Source organism: Hyla sarda, chromosome 4 (genome assembly GCF_029499605.1).
Source record: "Hyla sarda isolate aHylSar1 chromosome 4, aHylSar1.hap1, whole genome shotgun sequence".
Taxonomy (NCBI): domain Eukaryota; kingdom Metazoa; phylum Chordata; class Amphibia; order Anura; family Hylidae; genus Hyla; species Hyla sarda.
Genome location: NC_079192.1, coordinates 92,836,564 through 92,852,685, shown reverse-complemented (window position 1 = coordinate 92,852,685; position 16,122 = coordinate 92,836,564). Strand labels below are relative to the sequence as shown.

Genomic DNA, 16,122 nt, shown 5'->3' with positions numbered 1-16,122 from the left:
TATTGTGGGGGAGCTGCCTACTATTGTGGGGGAGCTGCCTACTATTGTTGGGGAGCTGCCTATTAATGTGGGGGAGCTGCCTACTATTGTGGGGGAGCTGCCTACTAATGTGGGGGAGCTGCCTATTAATGTGGGGGAGCTGCCTATTAATGTGGGGGAACTCCCGACCTAATGTGGGGGAGCTGGCAATCTAATGTGGGGGAATCTAATCTAATGAGCGGAGCGCTGCATTTTACCAGAAGACGGGGAGAAGTCATTTTCGGTATCGGCCGGACATTTTTTTTTATTTCGGTTTCGTTTCGGTTCTGAAATTTCCATTTCGGTGCGCCTCTAAAATATATATATATATATATATATTATATAAAATCGGTGAAGTTAAATTGAAAAAGATAATTTTGCAAATTAGCCACTAGCCCACCAGGAAGAATTCACATGTCCCTTTAGATGCCGCTGTCAGCTTTGACAGCAGCGATCTAACGGGTTAATAGCCAGCCGCGGCAATCCCCACATGCTGTCTATTAGCGGCATCCCCCGGTTACTGAGAACAGCCGGGGGCTGCAGAGTATGGAGCAGGCACGAGTCTGGAGCCCACTCCATACAGACTGCTGAGTGCAGCTGCGCCCTGCTTGCCCGAAGCCTGGCTAAGGGCTGGAAAAACTCACCTGTCCGGCACCCGGAACTGCATGTCCCGGGTGTTGGGCGATAGGATTTCCACATCCCTGGACATACGGTCATAGACAAAAGGAGTTGTCCCTGCACATGAAGGCAGAGTGAAGAACTACAATGTCTCAGCTAGCAGATGTATATGGATGGCAATTCACAGATAACCATAACTTCCCAGTAATAACAGTGCCTTCAGAAACCAATCCCCCAGAGCAGAACAAATGTTTTTCAAGATGAGAATCTCTTCAATAACTTTTGTATAATATTTACCTGATTTTCTAGACATATTAGAAGTGTTAACAGAAGACGATAAAGAAATTCTGTTACTCTTTGCAATTGGTGGTCCTTCCCGTATTGGGGGGTAAGATGATGGCATAGGTTTGTTAGTAACTGGTATTACTGGACTGTCTATACACTGCAATTCATCATCAAAGTCTTCAATGTCAAAATGGTCAATATCAAAGTATATGTCATCCAAATCTGAGGTATCTGGTTGATGCACAGAAGGCTTGGCACATGTACTAGATGTAAGTGGTTTTTCACTATATGGTGTATTAAAATTACTAACACTAAAAACAGAGTCCTGGGGACATGAGGAATCTTTAATTGTAGAATCAGGTGCCTTAAAAGAAAATGGTGTTTTGTTTTCTATGTAAGGTTCACTCATAGTTTCACAATCCGCAGAAAAGTCTTTTGCTTTTGGCTTGTCAAGAGCAAGTGACTTAAATTTGAACACATTTCCTAATGGGCGTTGGGATGAAGCATCAGAGATGGGAGTACTCAAATAGTCTTGTGTCAGGTCACTTATTTTGTTAGACGATAGTTTTAGACCGCCAGATAACACAGGAGCTTCAAATGGTGAAGATTTCGGCACAGAGTCTTTTGATAAGAGCCTTTTCCTGCCAAGAAAAAGCCAAGAAAAGTTAAAGCGGTAATCCAGGATTAGAAAACAATTGCTGATTTCCTCCATAAAGAGCACCAGAATTGTCCTTAAAAGGGTAGCTCCCACCATCCATTTTTTTTCTTTTCTGTCCCTGCCTATTGCCCATCTATCCCTAACCCCCTCCCTGCCTTCACATTATTTTTTTTTACTATATTAAAATGGCTTTTTGTCTGCCTGGCAGTGTGCTCACTACCAGGCAGACTCCCCCATCAGGCGTGAAGTCACTGATGCCTGCTGGGGCCAACACTTCCGCCCTTAGTTCACTATACAGGGTGCCTCCAGCTGTTTCACCACTACAACTCCCAGCTTGCCCTGACATCTACTGGCTGTCAGGGCATTCTGGGAGTTGTAGTGGTGAAACAGCTGGAGGCACCCTGTGGTGAAAACAATAACTTTGTTAGCGCAGCAGCGGCGGCGCTCTCCCAAACCGCGCTCCCCCCCCCCCCCCACCATGCCTCTAGTGCTGAGCGCTCCTGCTAAGCAGCGGTGGCGGCGCTCCCCCGAACCCCGCTTCCCCCACCCCATTCCTCTAGTGCAGATTTACCCATCCAGAGGATCAGCGCAGCAATGAGTTCGCGGGCTGCCTCCGGACAGGGTAACGGGGGCAGGCGGGGGCAGGCGCGATGCCAGTGGAGCTGGCCAATGCGCGCAGCCCCAGCTATCAGCGTGCTTGCTCTTGCCTGTTTGATTGACAGGCGGGAGCGAGCACCGCAGTGCCTGAATTTCAACTCATTGCCAAGCTTAAATGAGTCGAAATTCAGTGGTGACGTCACTGCAGAATGCATTCGGCCACTAGGAGGGCGACCCCTAGTGGACGAATTTAAAAGTGATTTTAAACTTGTTTAAAATCACTTTTTTTTTATTAAACTATATTAGAGATATGTTGTAGTACTTAAGTACTACAACATATAAATTTTTTTACTTCATGACAGTGCCCATTTAAATAAGCGTGTGGTATTCATTGTAGTGAATGAAGCAAAGTTGTAACACAACACAATCTGAAATCAGCTCTGATCTTGAATACACAAACAAAAACGTTTGGATAAAACATGCATAATGGACTTGTGTACCAAGTATCCCTCTGCTTTAGTAGTTCCTTTCCACAAGAAAGAAGCTGCAACTCAGTCGTGGGAATCCTATCCACTAGCTTGCAAATATCGAGCATTACAGTGCAAAGTTCAGGTGATACTTTATTTCCTAAAAAAATAAAAAGACACAAATGAACTTATATAAACCAAAACAATGCTTTGCAAATATGCCAGTATAGGTCATAACCTACCCTGTGTTGAGGAGACTGAGTCCCTTCGGAGATGTTCTATGGTATTCTCCTCTGTGGTTCCAGAGGTGACTGATGACTTTCGCAGAGAACTATATTGAAAATACAGGTTTAAGATTTACTTAAGGATCATGACATAACTATAAGGCTACAATTTTTTAGCACTTATAACTGTACAGAGTTTTATAAAAAAAAGAAGCTTAACCCCTTAAGGCCCGAGGGTTTTTCCGTTTTTTGCATTTTCCTTTTTTCCTCCTTGCCTTTAAAAAATCATAACTCTTTCAATTTTGCACCTAAAAATCCATATGATGGCTTATTTTTTGCGCCAACAATTCTACTTTGTAATGACATCAGTCATTTTGCCCAAAAATCTAAAGCGAAACGGAAAAAAAAAATCATTGTGAGACAAAATTGAAAAAAAAAATGCTGTTTTGTAACTTTTGGGGGCTTCCGTTTCTACGTAGTACATTTTCCGGTAAAAATGACACCTTAACTTTATTCTGTAGGTCCATACGATTAAAATGATATCCTACTTATATAGGTTTGATTTTGTCGTACTTCTGGAAAAAATCATAACTACATGCAGGAAAATTAATGTTTAAAATTGTCATCTTCTGACCCCTATAACTTTTTTATTTTTCCGCGTATGGGGCGGTATGAGGGCTAATTTTTTGTGCCGTCATCTGAAGTTTTAGCAGTACAATTTTTGCATTGATGGGACTTATTGATCATTTTTTCATGATATAAAAAGTGACCAAAAATGCACTATTTTGGACTTTGGAATTTTTCTGCGCGTACGCCATTGACCGTGCGGTTTAATTAACTATATATTTTTATAATTCGGACATTTCCGCACGCGGCGATACCATATATGTTTATTTTTATTTACACTGTGTGTTTTTTTTTTATGGGAAAAGGGGGGTGATTCAAACTTTTAATAGGGAAGGGGTTAAATGATCTCTATTCACTTTTTTTTTGCAGTGTTATAGCTCCCATAAGGACCTATAACACTGCACACACTGATCTATTACACTGATCACTGGTTTCTCATAGGAAACCAGTGATCGATGATTCTGCTGCTTGACTGCTCATGCCTGGACCTCAGGCACTGAGCAGTCATTCGGCGATCGGACAGCGAGGAGGCAGGTAGGAATCCTCCAGCTGTCCTGTATGCTGTTTGGGATGCCGCCATTTCGCCGCGGCTATCCCGAACCGCTCCCTGAGCTAACCGGTATGCTTTCACTCTCACTTTAGACGGGGCGTTCAACTTTCATCTAAAGGGTTAATAGCACGCGGCACCGCAATCAATACCGCACGCTATTAGCCACGGGTCCCGGCCTCTAACATAGCCGGGCCCGACCCGCTATGACGCGTGGCCCCGCGTTATAGATCAGGAGCGGACACATGACGGAGCAGTACGTCATGTGTCCTTAAGCATCCTTGAAGCTCAGGAATAAGGAGATTTTTTTTGTACTCACCGTAAAATCTCATTCTCGTAGCCTTCATTGGGGGGATACCTAACTGATGGGTATATGCTCTTGCCACTAGGAGGCGCTGACACTAGAAAAAAGAAAAGTCGGCTCCTCCCTGGCAGGATATAACCGCCCTCCTGCAGTGAGGTAACCAGTTTTGTCACAAAGCAGTAGGAGAAGCCAACGAGGAAATATATCCGAAGGACCCTAGAAAGGAATCCCGGAGAACCCAAGAAACAGAAGAAGAAATGGGCGGGTGCGGTGTCCCCCAATGAAGGCTACGAGAAAGAGATTTTACGGTGAGTACAAAAAAAATCTCCTTTTCTCTGTCGCTCTTCATTGGGGGACACCTAACTGATGGGACGTACCAAAGCAGTCCCCTAGGGTGGGAAAAAAAAAACAACCACCAGCGAAAAAAAGAGAGAGTCCCAAGACTGAACCTGCATGACCGCAAGGCCAGCGGACGAGCCCCCAGGTCGGAGGCACACTTACCCCAGAAAATGATCTCCTGGAAGATCTCCCGTCCAAGGAGATGGGCCAGGACCCAACTGAAAGGTCCGTCCTCTGTTGGGACCCAAGGCACCGGGTCCATGTAGAGAGACAAGAAAACCCCAGGAAAAAAAGGGAAACAGATGTCCGCGAACTACTCTCCTGGCAAAAAGATTGCCATAAAGAAGTGAAGGAGAGTAGAATAGACGTACCACCCCGACGAACGGGATCGCGGAGGAGATGGGTCGGGCAGCTACAGATGTCCAAGACCTGACACATCACTAAGGCTCAAGGATCGGAAACCGCCCGAAAAGAAGGCACACCGCAGCATGGTAGGACAGAGTCCCAAACAAGGGGACCAACAGTGATAGATCACAATTGACCGAGTAGACCAGAGCAACCTTAAGAACATCCCGTCAGAACCGGAATGGAGAGAGAACCAAGGAGAACTCAGCTTGGACTCCCAGGGTCTGGGCATAGGAAGGATAACTCCAGAAGACTGTGGTGTCAATGCAGTACGACTAACAGACCAAAGGGAAGAAAGACACACCCCTTCCAGGGAGAGCACCAGACTGCGATAGTGGCCAGAAAGCACACAAGCAGAGGCAGGAAAAACCACTGCGGAATGTACTGCAGCAAAAAAACTAAAAAGTCCCTCAATAGGAGGGAAAAAACCAAGGGTGGTCGAGACGATAACTCAAGTCCAGACCTACGACAAGCACCCTGATCCCCGCACCCCCTGTGAAAAGGGGGATTGGCAAGCGCGCTAGGCGCAGAAGGAGCAGGGAATCGGAAAGACTGGGTGGCAACCCTCGGCACGAGGAGGAGCCACCTAGCGTCCCAAGAGGGATCGGAACCTCGCACACTGAAGCCGCACGTCAAATACAAGACGTGTTGAGAGCCATGTCCAGTCAGGGACCATTAGGTACCTGAGTCACTCTGGACAGGGACCCCGGAAGGAACACGCGGAAGAACAGGGAGGGGCTGAACCGACAGGCCCCATGTCAGAACAGGGTGCACAACCGCCGCGGAACCTTTGGAACGAATCATCGGAAAACACCTGGGCGCACCCCTCCGAGCCAAAGGAAGGAGGGCTCTACTCCTACAAAGCGATCCTAGCATATGTAGGAACACAGGCCTGGGGAGGCCACGATAACAGTGGCGTACCAAGACTGCAGACACTGTGAAAATGCAGACCTCCAAGGGAGCAGAAGAAAAGCCCCAGCAGACCAACAAGTGCCCCAAGAAAGGAGAACAGAGCGATGCTACTGTTGCTGCGAAAGGAAGAAAAAAGGGGGTCCCAAGAAACCACATGCACACCTCTGCGGGACTGCACGTGGAAGAGAGACACCGGACTACAGCTGCGGAAGCAGCTGAATGGGGAAGGTGATCAGGTGGAATAGAATACCAAGCAGGCACAATCTGGCCACGTGGCAAGGGGACCGTGGCCACGACGAGTCCCGCACATGGAAACACACAGTGGAGAGAGATACCAGCCTGTAGACAGAATAGCAGGCATGCAGAGAGGGACCTAGACAAGCAGGTAACCCTGTAAACCAGTATGTGGTGCATTGTATAAGGCACATGGGCAACTCGGAGAGACTCACTTGTAAACTATCATGGCAGTGGTGAACTACCATCTACGGGGTGACAAACAGTGGGGTACTGGAACTCCAGTCGCAAAAAAACATCCGCCGTGTGACTGTCGGCAGAAGAAGATATGCAGACAACTGTCTGGCTTACCGGTACGGGTCCCTAGGGGACAACGAGTAAGTCCATCGGAAAACTCAAACAGCAGTGAGGTACCGGAAGTCCGGTCGCAGAGACACCAGCCATGTGATGTGAAACAGGTGGTGCCGGAAACCCTGCAGACTACTACCTGGCTTACAGGAAGAGGACCATGGGGACGAAACACTTCATGGGCACCTCGCTCAGTAGTGAGGTACCTGAGCCCCAGCCGCAGATACACCAGCTGTGTGATGTGGTACAGGCGGTGTGGATAACCCCGCCGACCAAAGTCTGGCCGACCAGCATCCAAGGCAGACAGCGATGCATCCCTTCAGCACCTCACTCAGGAGTGAGGTACCAGAACTCAAGCCGCACACACATCAGCCGCTGGAAGCATGACAGGCGGTGTAGGCTGGTATGGATCCACAGAAGACAACTATGCATACCATCGGCACCTCGCTCAGTTGCGAGGAACCGGAACCCCAGGCGCAGATACATCAGACATATGAGGTATGACAGGCGGAGTAGGCAACCATGCAGACCACTGTCTGGCTTACTGGCATGCACGCACAGAAGACAGCTATTCACCCCATTTGAACTTCACCCAGTATTGAAGGACTGGAACTCCAGGCGTGGACACATCGGCCGTATGATGTATGGCAGGCTGTGTAGGCAACCATGCAGACCTCTGTCTGGCTTACTGAAATGGGTCCGTAGGAGACAAGGAACCTTAGGGTCCTTAAGGAACAGCAGGGCAGTTCACCACATACCGCACCAGCCGTGGGGTATCAGAACTGCAGCCACAGATACAGCAGCCGTGAGACAGGCGGCAAAGGGAACCAGGAAGACCACTGACTGGCTCACTGGCATGGGTCCTGAAGACACATCGGGTCAGTTCTCCAAATACCGCACCTGGCAGTGGGGTATCGGAACTGCAACAACAATACTTCAGCCGTGAGACGTGTAACAAACGGCAGAGTGGACCCTGCAGACCACTGTCTGGCTTACTGGTATGGGTCCTGAAGACACATCAGATCAGTTCTCCATATACCGCACCCAGCAGTGGGGTATCGGAACTGCAGCAACAAATACTTCAGCCGTGAGACGTGTGACAAACAGCAGAGTAGACCATGCAGACCTCTGTCTGGCTTACTGGTATGGGTCCTGAAGGCACATCGGTCAGTTCTCCACATACCGCACCCAGCAGTGGGGTATCAGAACTGCAGCCACAAACACAACAGCCGTTAGTCGTGGTACAAAAGGCAGAGGAACCATGCAGACCACTGTCTGGCTTACTGGTATGGGTCTTGAAGACACATCGGGTCAGTTCTCACATACCGCACCCAGCAGTGGGGTACCAGAACTGCAGCCACAAACTCAACAGACTTGAGTCGTGTGACAAAAGGCAGAGGAAAACATGCAGAGCACTGCCTGGCTTACTGGTACAGGTCCGGAGCATAAACGAGACATGCCATCGGACACCTCGCACAGCAGAGAGGTACCGGAACTCTAAAACGGGTGATGAGGGACAGGTGGATGCCAGGTGGTAGAGGAAACCATGCAGACCACCATCTGACTGGAATGGGTCCCAAGTAGAGAAAAGTTCTGCTACCGGACACCTCGCACCAGCAGAGGAACCGGAGCGCCAGCCGTTAAGGTGGCAGCTGGGGGAAGAGAGACAGGTGAGGCCACTATTTGGCACGGATACGAGGTTTAAAACTTGTCCTAACAGGGATATTGCCCAAGTGTCCATCAGGAACGCCCTTTTACAAGGTTAGGAGGGAACAGACATCTTGGATACATGCCAGATAGTTCCCAATGGACCACGCATCCCTGGAATTATAACCTGCTATGGCCTTGCAATATGCACCACAACGGTGGGCAACAATGCAGAAACAGGGACACCAGAGGATACCATAAGGAGCTGATGGATAGCGTATATAAAAGGTCACAAACTAGGGTGACTGAAACAAAGAAAACAGCCCTGAATGCAGACTCCAGGACTGCGAAAATCGCTGACCGGCCAAGGCTGTAAGAGAAGTAGGAAGCAATACCAAAATTTTGCCACAAGAGAGCGCCAAACTCCTTCTCCAAGGCTGCATGTTAAAATAAGAAGTAACTCACACCTGGCCAACTAAGGCTGCAGTAGTGTGAGATTTCCACCAGGGGGAGCAAGAACCCATGGTAATACAGGTGGAATATTATATATATTGTGGCAGTGTGGCAATGAAAGGGTGTATTTCCTTGGCTCACCCTGCAGAAGCTCTCACCTGCTTCTTAAGTAATGAGGCAGGAGGGAAGGGAGGTGTATATGAGATGGAGACTCAGTGTAATGGGGGCTCTTCCTAGGAGACAGCATGTGGGCTGTAGGGAAGAGACAGAGCCTGCTGAGGAGTACACAGCCCGAGTTATGAGGGGCTCAAAGAGACTGCCATGAATTGTGAGTAGAAGGTTGCAGGGGACATATGTTTAACCGGCTGAGGGAAGCTCAGCGGTTGTTAGTCAGGACAAGCTGATCTGTTTAGTCAGTGACCAGACGGTCTAGGATTTTGTTTTGTTCCTGCTTTTTGTTTATTTCTTTCCCTGCAACCTGTCTAATAAAACTGGCAAGGGGCCAGATTTGCATTATAAGCATTTGTTTGCTGGTTTATTGAGAAGAATCGCATCCTGTGGCGTGGTCCAGGACGATCCCAGAGCTAATCTCCAAGACGGATCGTCACATTTTGGTGGAGGATGCGGGCACGCCGTTGCTAAGGGCAACCTGTTGCCAAGGGCAACCAACAAGCGAGTTGGAGAGGAGCTGTTGCTAGGAGCAACCCCCTGCAAGATTGCAAGTCGGAGGAGCAAAGCAGAGGAGTTCAAGCACAGTTTGGTGTCTGTGGAGGAGCGTTGCTAGGGGCAACGGATCGAGAATTTTTTTTTCAAGAAAATGGGACAACCTCGAAAGGCCGTTGCTGGGAGCAACCGACGTGGGCCACAAGCTGTGGTCGCCAAGACGAAGCCGAGGTCCCGTGAGTTGTCGGTGGGCGGAATCCCACTGTGGGTGGACTTGGATTGTTGCCAGACTGTATCTCGGATTATGCCAGAAATAATTCCATTTGTGAAGTCCCGCCCAGAGCCCGGTAAGACTGTTCAAATTACCTTTGATACATGTTTTGGGACAGTAAGCCATATGATGGAGGTATGTGCGGAACTTACAGTGGAAATTGTACTGGGCAGAGACTTTCCGTATTTCTGGCAGCTGTGGGATGCTGAGAGTGCACCTGAGAGTTCGCACACAAAGGTTCCGGAAGGAGTGCGGACTGGGGGGTCTCTACTGAACTGTGTGAATGGTGCTGTATATTGTGAACCCATGCAGGCTGACAATGTTTTTCTTGAAACACTTATGTTAATGTGTTCTGATGTAAAGAGTTCTATTCCCACCTCTCGCAGGACAAAAGAAAACCTGTGTGAGCTGGAAATAGAAGGTAAAAAGATAACTGTTTTGTTAGATCCAAAATGTATAATAAGTCTGGTAAAGGCCAGCTGCAGAAAGCCAGACCCCGCTATAGTGTCTATACAAGCCGGTATTTGGGGTTATAAAACAGTTAATGTGTGTATTTCTACTCCCTATGGTACCATAAGTCACAAGGTTGCAATAGAGCCTACCTTAGAGTATGAAGTAGTACTGGGGAAGGATTTTCCGTTTTTTCAGCAGTTGTGGGAAGATAGTCAGGTGACTAGAGCAGGAACACCTGATAGGCTCACAACACTTGGTTTTTACCACATAGCAGGGGACAGTAACTCAGCTGAGGACAGGGAGTGTCAGCAGACCCTAGGTATATGTCAGGTGGGAGTGTGCCAGACCACTAGGGGAGCTGAAGAACAGTCCGCGAGTCAAGTTAAAGTGGTGACTGGAATAGAAGCTCCAGAGATGGCTGCGGAAAAACCAAAACTACAGAAAAGAGTACCAGTGGAGCTGGGGGCTGCACTTACGGTCACAGACAGAGTCCTAAGTGAAGGAGACTGTGACAAGACAAAAGAAAAGTCTGCCAAGAAGCCAAGAGACAGTTCAAAGGAACTGATCAGGAATCTCCCTGACTCGCTGGTGCCAAGAGCCATTGAAGTTGTTGCTAGGGGCAACAAACTTACCGCCAAGTGATTGCCGGTCCGACGGGAGTGTTTAGCGAGAGTCTCCAGAGTTGCCAACGTGGTGGGAGAGGAAGTGCCAGGTGTCAGTGGCACCTGTTGTGAATGATAATAATGAGGCACAAGTGGCCGCAACCACGGAAAAGGGGGAGACTTCATCTAGAGATGGAGAAGAGCTGGGTCGAGTGTCTGACAGAGGACCAGAGGATGTCTCAAGGTCTAACAGCGAGAGTGAGGAGACCGCTGTCAGTAAAAGGTCTCGGAAAAGACGATCTGGCCTTGGAAAAAAACTGGAGCAGATCCAGAATCTGGAAGAATCCCTGCAGATGGTTTCTGTGAAGTTGTTGGAGAAAGAAAAAGAGGTACATCGCTTGACAGAGGAGAGGGACAAATCACTTGCTGACTTTAAAAAAGAGCAAGAAGTGAGGCTTCAGCTGGAAAAAGTCATGGAGCATCACAGAAGTGAGTTTGTGGCTCTGCAGGATGAACTGTCCCGCTCCCAGGGTCTTGTGACCAGCAAGGAGAGTGAAGTGCAGAGTCTGGCCAAGCGGATGTCATTCCAGGAAGAAGTAGTGAGTCTTCTACATGGTGCATATCAGGCTCTGCAGAGTGATCACAAGGCTAGCCTGGTAGCCATGGAAAAAATAGAAAAAGAGAAGAATGAAATGAAGATGGAAACTGAAGCTCTTGCCAGCAATCCGGAGAGTGTCTCTAAAGCTAAGAGACAACTTGAGGAGGAAGTCAAGGTGAAGAATGCCCTTGCACATGCTCTTCAATCTGCTCGTCATGACAATGTCTTGCTCCGTGAGCAGTATGAGGAGGCCCTGGAACAAGTTGAGACTCTGCAACATGAAAACAAGAACTTGCAACAGGAGATCTCAGATCTATCTCAACAGATTGGTGAGAGTGGAAAATCTATCAATGACTTAGTGAAGTCCAAGAAACAGTTGCTGGACAGTGAGAAGGTGATCTCCGCACAACTCAAGAGTGAGCAGCTGAGATATATAAAGCTGGAAGATGACATGAAGATCTTAAAAGAGCCTGGAAGCGCAGAACGAAACGCGCAGAAGGTCCCACGTAGCTGCCTTGGTTTTGCTGGGAGCGCAACTCTACGAGCAGGTGGCTGTGCTGGCGGACAATGAACAATTGAGGAAACAATTGCTGTTTTCGGAAGATACTGTCAGGGACTTGACAGAGTTACTTGACAGTGAGAGGATGAAGTCCGCTAAGCTCCAGTGTAAGCTGCGAAAATGTGAGAAAAAGGAAGAGGACCAGGAAGTCCTAAAAGAGAGCAGAGACCAAGATATGGCGGAATTGGCTCAAGAAAAGCTTCTGGGGCCGAAGTTACAGGATACAGTTATGCTTTCTCTGAATGCCAAAAAGTCCTCTAAAGCTAAGATTGAGGTGAAGTCCCCTGAAGCTAGTACTGAGCTGAAACCTGGTGGGAAATCCTCTGAAGTGGAGACTAAGGAGAAGAGAGGTGGGAAATCCTCTGAACCTGAGCAGACCAAAAATTCTGAAGGTAATGCTGAGGCAGAGAAATCCTCTGAAGCAGAAGCTAAACCAGAGTCAACCTCAAAAGCTGTGAGTAAAGAGAATGGCACAACTGAAGCTACAGGTGAAGAGAAGAGTAAGCCTGAAGAAGCTGCAGTAGTAGAAGCTGATTCTACACAAGAATCTGAAGGAGCCAAAGACTCTGAAGCCAAACCTGAGGAAGCTGGTGCCCCAGAAGAGAAAGCTGGATGGGATGAGGTGAAACCATGTGAGAAATCCACTGAAGACAAGACTGAGGTGAAACCAGGTGGGAAGTTCTCTAAAGTTGAAACTGAGATGGACCCGTGTCAGAGGTCCTCTGACGGTACAGAGAACAAGTCAGTGGTTGGTGAAGCCACTGAGGCCGAAAGATTCTCTAAAGCAGAGGCAGAGGTCCGGCAAGCAAGAAGAAGACAAAGGTTAGAAGCATCGGTCCTCTCACTCCTTAATTTCAAGAACCCTGCCCGCACCAGGGTGAAGAACCTGGTACTGGAGAGGTGTGACCGAGAGACTTGCAATTGGTGGCTGGTAAAAGTCCGGAAGAAAAAAGTCAAGGACTTCAGAGACTGTGGGACAAAAGTTGTCCAAGAGAAAGGAAAGGCAGATGGTTTCTGCCTTTCAAATACATGTGCTCCTTCCCGGTGGTCTGAGCAAAAGGGGGGGATATGTGGCAGTGTGGCAATGAAAGGGTGTATTTCCTTGGCTCACCCTGCAGAAGCTCTCACCTGCTTCTTAAGTAATGAGGCAGGAGGGAAGGGAGGTGTATATGAGATGGAGACTCAGTGTAATGGGGGCTCTTCCTAGGAGACAGCATGTGGGCTGTAGGGAAGAGACAGAGCCTGCTGAGGAGTACACAGCCCGAGTTATGAGGGGCTCAAAGAGACTGCCATGAATTGTGAGTAGAAGGTTGCAGGGGACATATGTTTAACCGGCTGAGGGTAGCTCAGCGGTTGTTAGTCAGGACAAGCTGATCTGTTTAGTCAGTGACCAGACGGTCTAGGATTTTGTTTTGTTCCTGCTTTTTGTTTATTTCTTTCCCTGCAACCTGTCTAATAAAACTGGCAAGGGGCCAGATTTGCATTATAAGCATTTGTTTGCTGGTTTATTGAGAATCGCATCCTGTGGCGTGGTCCAGGACGATCCCAGAGCTAATCCCCAAGACGGATCGTCACAATATATAATATATATATATATATATATATATATATATATATATATATATATATATATATATATATATGATGCAGAAAATATAGCAGCACACCCAGTAGTAAAGTGCAAAAATTGGGATTTATTGACCCATATCAAATGCGACGTTTCGACGGCATCCCGCCATCTTTTTCAAGCATGGGTGGAATATATTTATATTTATATATATATATATATATATATATATATATATATATATATATATATATATATATATATACACACATACACACACACACACACCTCTATCTTTTTTTTTTCCAACTGAAGAGAGAGGGAGACGGGGAGGTGTCTCACAGACACCCCATCCTGCGCTCGCCCCCTGGAGCAGCGACAGCTGTGAGACGCCTGCTAAGCCGCCAACTGCTCAGGGATTAAGTAGGAGACCGGGCGGCGAAGGGTTCCCGCAGGCCATGGAGGCCGACAGAGCTGCTCTGCTCTGGAGCGCAGCCGACCCGTACGGGAAAGGGGCGGAGCTAAACTCCGCTGAAGGGGGAGCTGCACCAGCCGCAACCCCCACCATCTGACAGACTACGGCCCTGAACCAGGGAGTCAGGGGACATTATCCCTCTGACATCCCTGGAAAACTAAAACCCCCTGCAGCGCGCCAGACCGGGGAGCTCGCGGAGGGGAGGAGAGGGACGGAGCAAAGCCCCGTAAGGAGAGGCAGAGACTCTCCATCCCCTGTTGGCGCTCTGAAGGCAGCGCCGGTGTGAGGTGGACTCCCGCGCCCTGTGAATTCCCACGCTGAACTCGGGAAGAAGAGGGGGCGGAGCCACCTGCCGCCCTTAAGTCCTCTGCGGGGGGGGGGGGGGGAATTAACCCATTAAGTCCTCTGCCGGGGGGGGGGGGGGGGGGGAAAGAAGACATACTCACCTATCTTCACATACTCACCTAGAGACGTCTTCAGCCAGCATTTTAGTCACCTGCACACGTCATGCTGCTACAGCCCAAGGCGAGCAGGGAAAATAAGGGGACCTGGACCCACGGTGCAACCCCAAGCGCTGGCTGTTGGCGGGAAGGGGTTAACGGTGCATTGGAATCTTCGTCAATGTCCCGTGCCCCTTAGCCGCACATGGGGGAACAGGTAGCGCCATGCTCCTGAACCCCCACCTGAAAATGGAAACAAAAAGGAGTAAAGAACCTGACTAAACAGCCCTTACTAGAAAATAAGACCAGGTCTGGAGAGCTCCAGACCTGTGTGTCCACCTCCTAGCTGACACTAGTTAAAACTGGTTACCTCACTGGTATATCCTGCCAGGGAGGAGCCGACTTTTCTTTTTTCTAGTGTCAGCGCCTCCTAGTGGCAAGAGGATATACCCATCAGTTAGGTGTCCCCCAATGAAGAGCGACCGAGAAACACTAAATACTTTTTAGGATCCAGCACAAAACTATGATTAATATATCCACTTATTACTATGTACTACTTACCAGATCCCTCGGAGCACAGGTGGAGAGGACACACTACTGTCTGTTGGAGATGGAGGAATAAAATCCTCATCACACTCATCTTCAGCAGGTATCTCCTCAGCCAGGGCTTCCATATCAATATCATCATCAATTATATCCACAGTATTTTTTGCATTTTCATCTAATTAGAAAAAAAAAATAAAAGTTAGGACAAGGAAACTAGTAACATTGTAACATTAAAGGGGTATTCCAGGAAAAAAAAAAAATTTTTTTTTTATTATATCAACTGGCTTCTGAAAGTTAAACAGATTTGTAAATTACTTCTATTAAAAAAATCTTAATGCTTCCAATAATTATCAGCTGCTGAAGTTGAGTTGTTCTTTTCTGTCTGACAACCGTGCTCTCTGCTGACAACTCTGCTTGTCTCGGGAAGAATAGGTTTGCTATGGGGATTTGCTTGTACTCTGGACAGTTCCCGAGACAGGTGTCATCAGAGAGCACTTAGAAAAGAACAACTCAACTTCAGCAGCTCATAAGTACTGAAAGGATTAATTTTTTTAATAGAAGTAATTTACAAATCTGTTTAACTTTCTGGAGCCAGTTGAGATAGATAGATAGAGATATATATATATATAATATATATATAAAATAAAATTTTAAAAAAATAAGTGTTTTCATGGATAACCCCTTTAGCTCTATTGTAATAGGCTCTTTAACCCCCTAAGGACCAAGCCCATTTTCACCTTAAAGGGGTACTTAGGGGATAAGATGCCTGATCGCAGGGGTCCCACCGCTTGGGACCCCCGTGATCTTCCACGCCGCACCCCGTTAGAATTAGACCCCGGAGCGTGCTCGCTCCGGGTCTGATTACTAGCGATCACGGGGACGGAGCATAATGACGCCACGGCTCCGCCCCCGTGTGAAATCACACTCCACCCCCTCAATGCAAGTCTATGGAGGGGGCGTGACAGCTATCACGCCCCCTCCATAGGCTTGCATTGAGGGGGTGGAACGGACGTCACACGGGGCAGAGCCGTGACGTCACTATGCTCCGTCCCCGTGATCGCTAGTAATCAGACCCAGAGCGAGCACGCTCCGGGGGCTGATTCTAACGGGGTGCGGCGTGGAAGATCACGGGGGTCCCCAGCGGCGGGACCCCCGCGATCAGGCATCTTATCCCCTATGCTTTGGATAGGGGATAAGATGTCTAAGGGCCGGAGTACCCCTTTAAGGACCAGGCCAATTTTATTTTTGCGTTTTTGTTTTTTCCT

The 16,122-nt window shown here is 48.2% G+C and overlaps 1 protein-coding gene across 2 annotated transcripts in view; it reads right to left on the bottom strand.

The window, feature by feature from the left end:
• BLM (BLM RecQ like helicase) overlaps positions 1-16,122 on the bottom strand; it is a 109,675-nt gene that overhangs the window by 84,066 nt on the left and 9,487 nt on the right. For both annotated transcript variants that reach the window (XM_056571558.1, XM_056571559.1), the window contains exons 4-7: positions 14,873-15,032; positions 2,886-2,974; positions 2,677-2,803; positions 934-1,562 (exon numbers count right to left, since the gene is read on the bottom strand). In XM_056571558.1, coding sequence (XP_056427533.1) covers positions 934-1,562; positions 2,677-2,803; positions 2,886-2,974; positions 14,873-15,032 — 1,005 coding nt within the window. The remainder of the gene's footprint in view (positions 1-933; positions 1,563-2,676; positions 2,804-2,885; positions 2,975-14,872; positions 15,033-16,122) is intronic.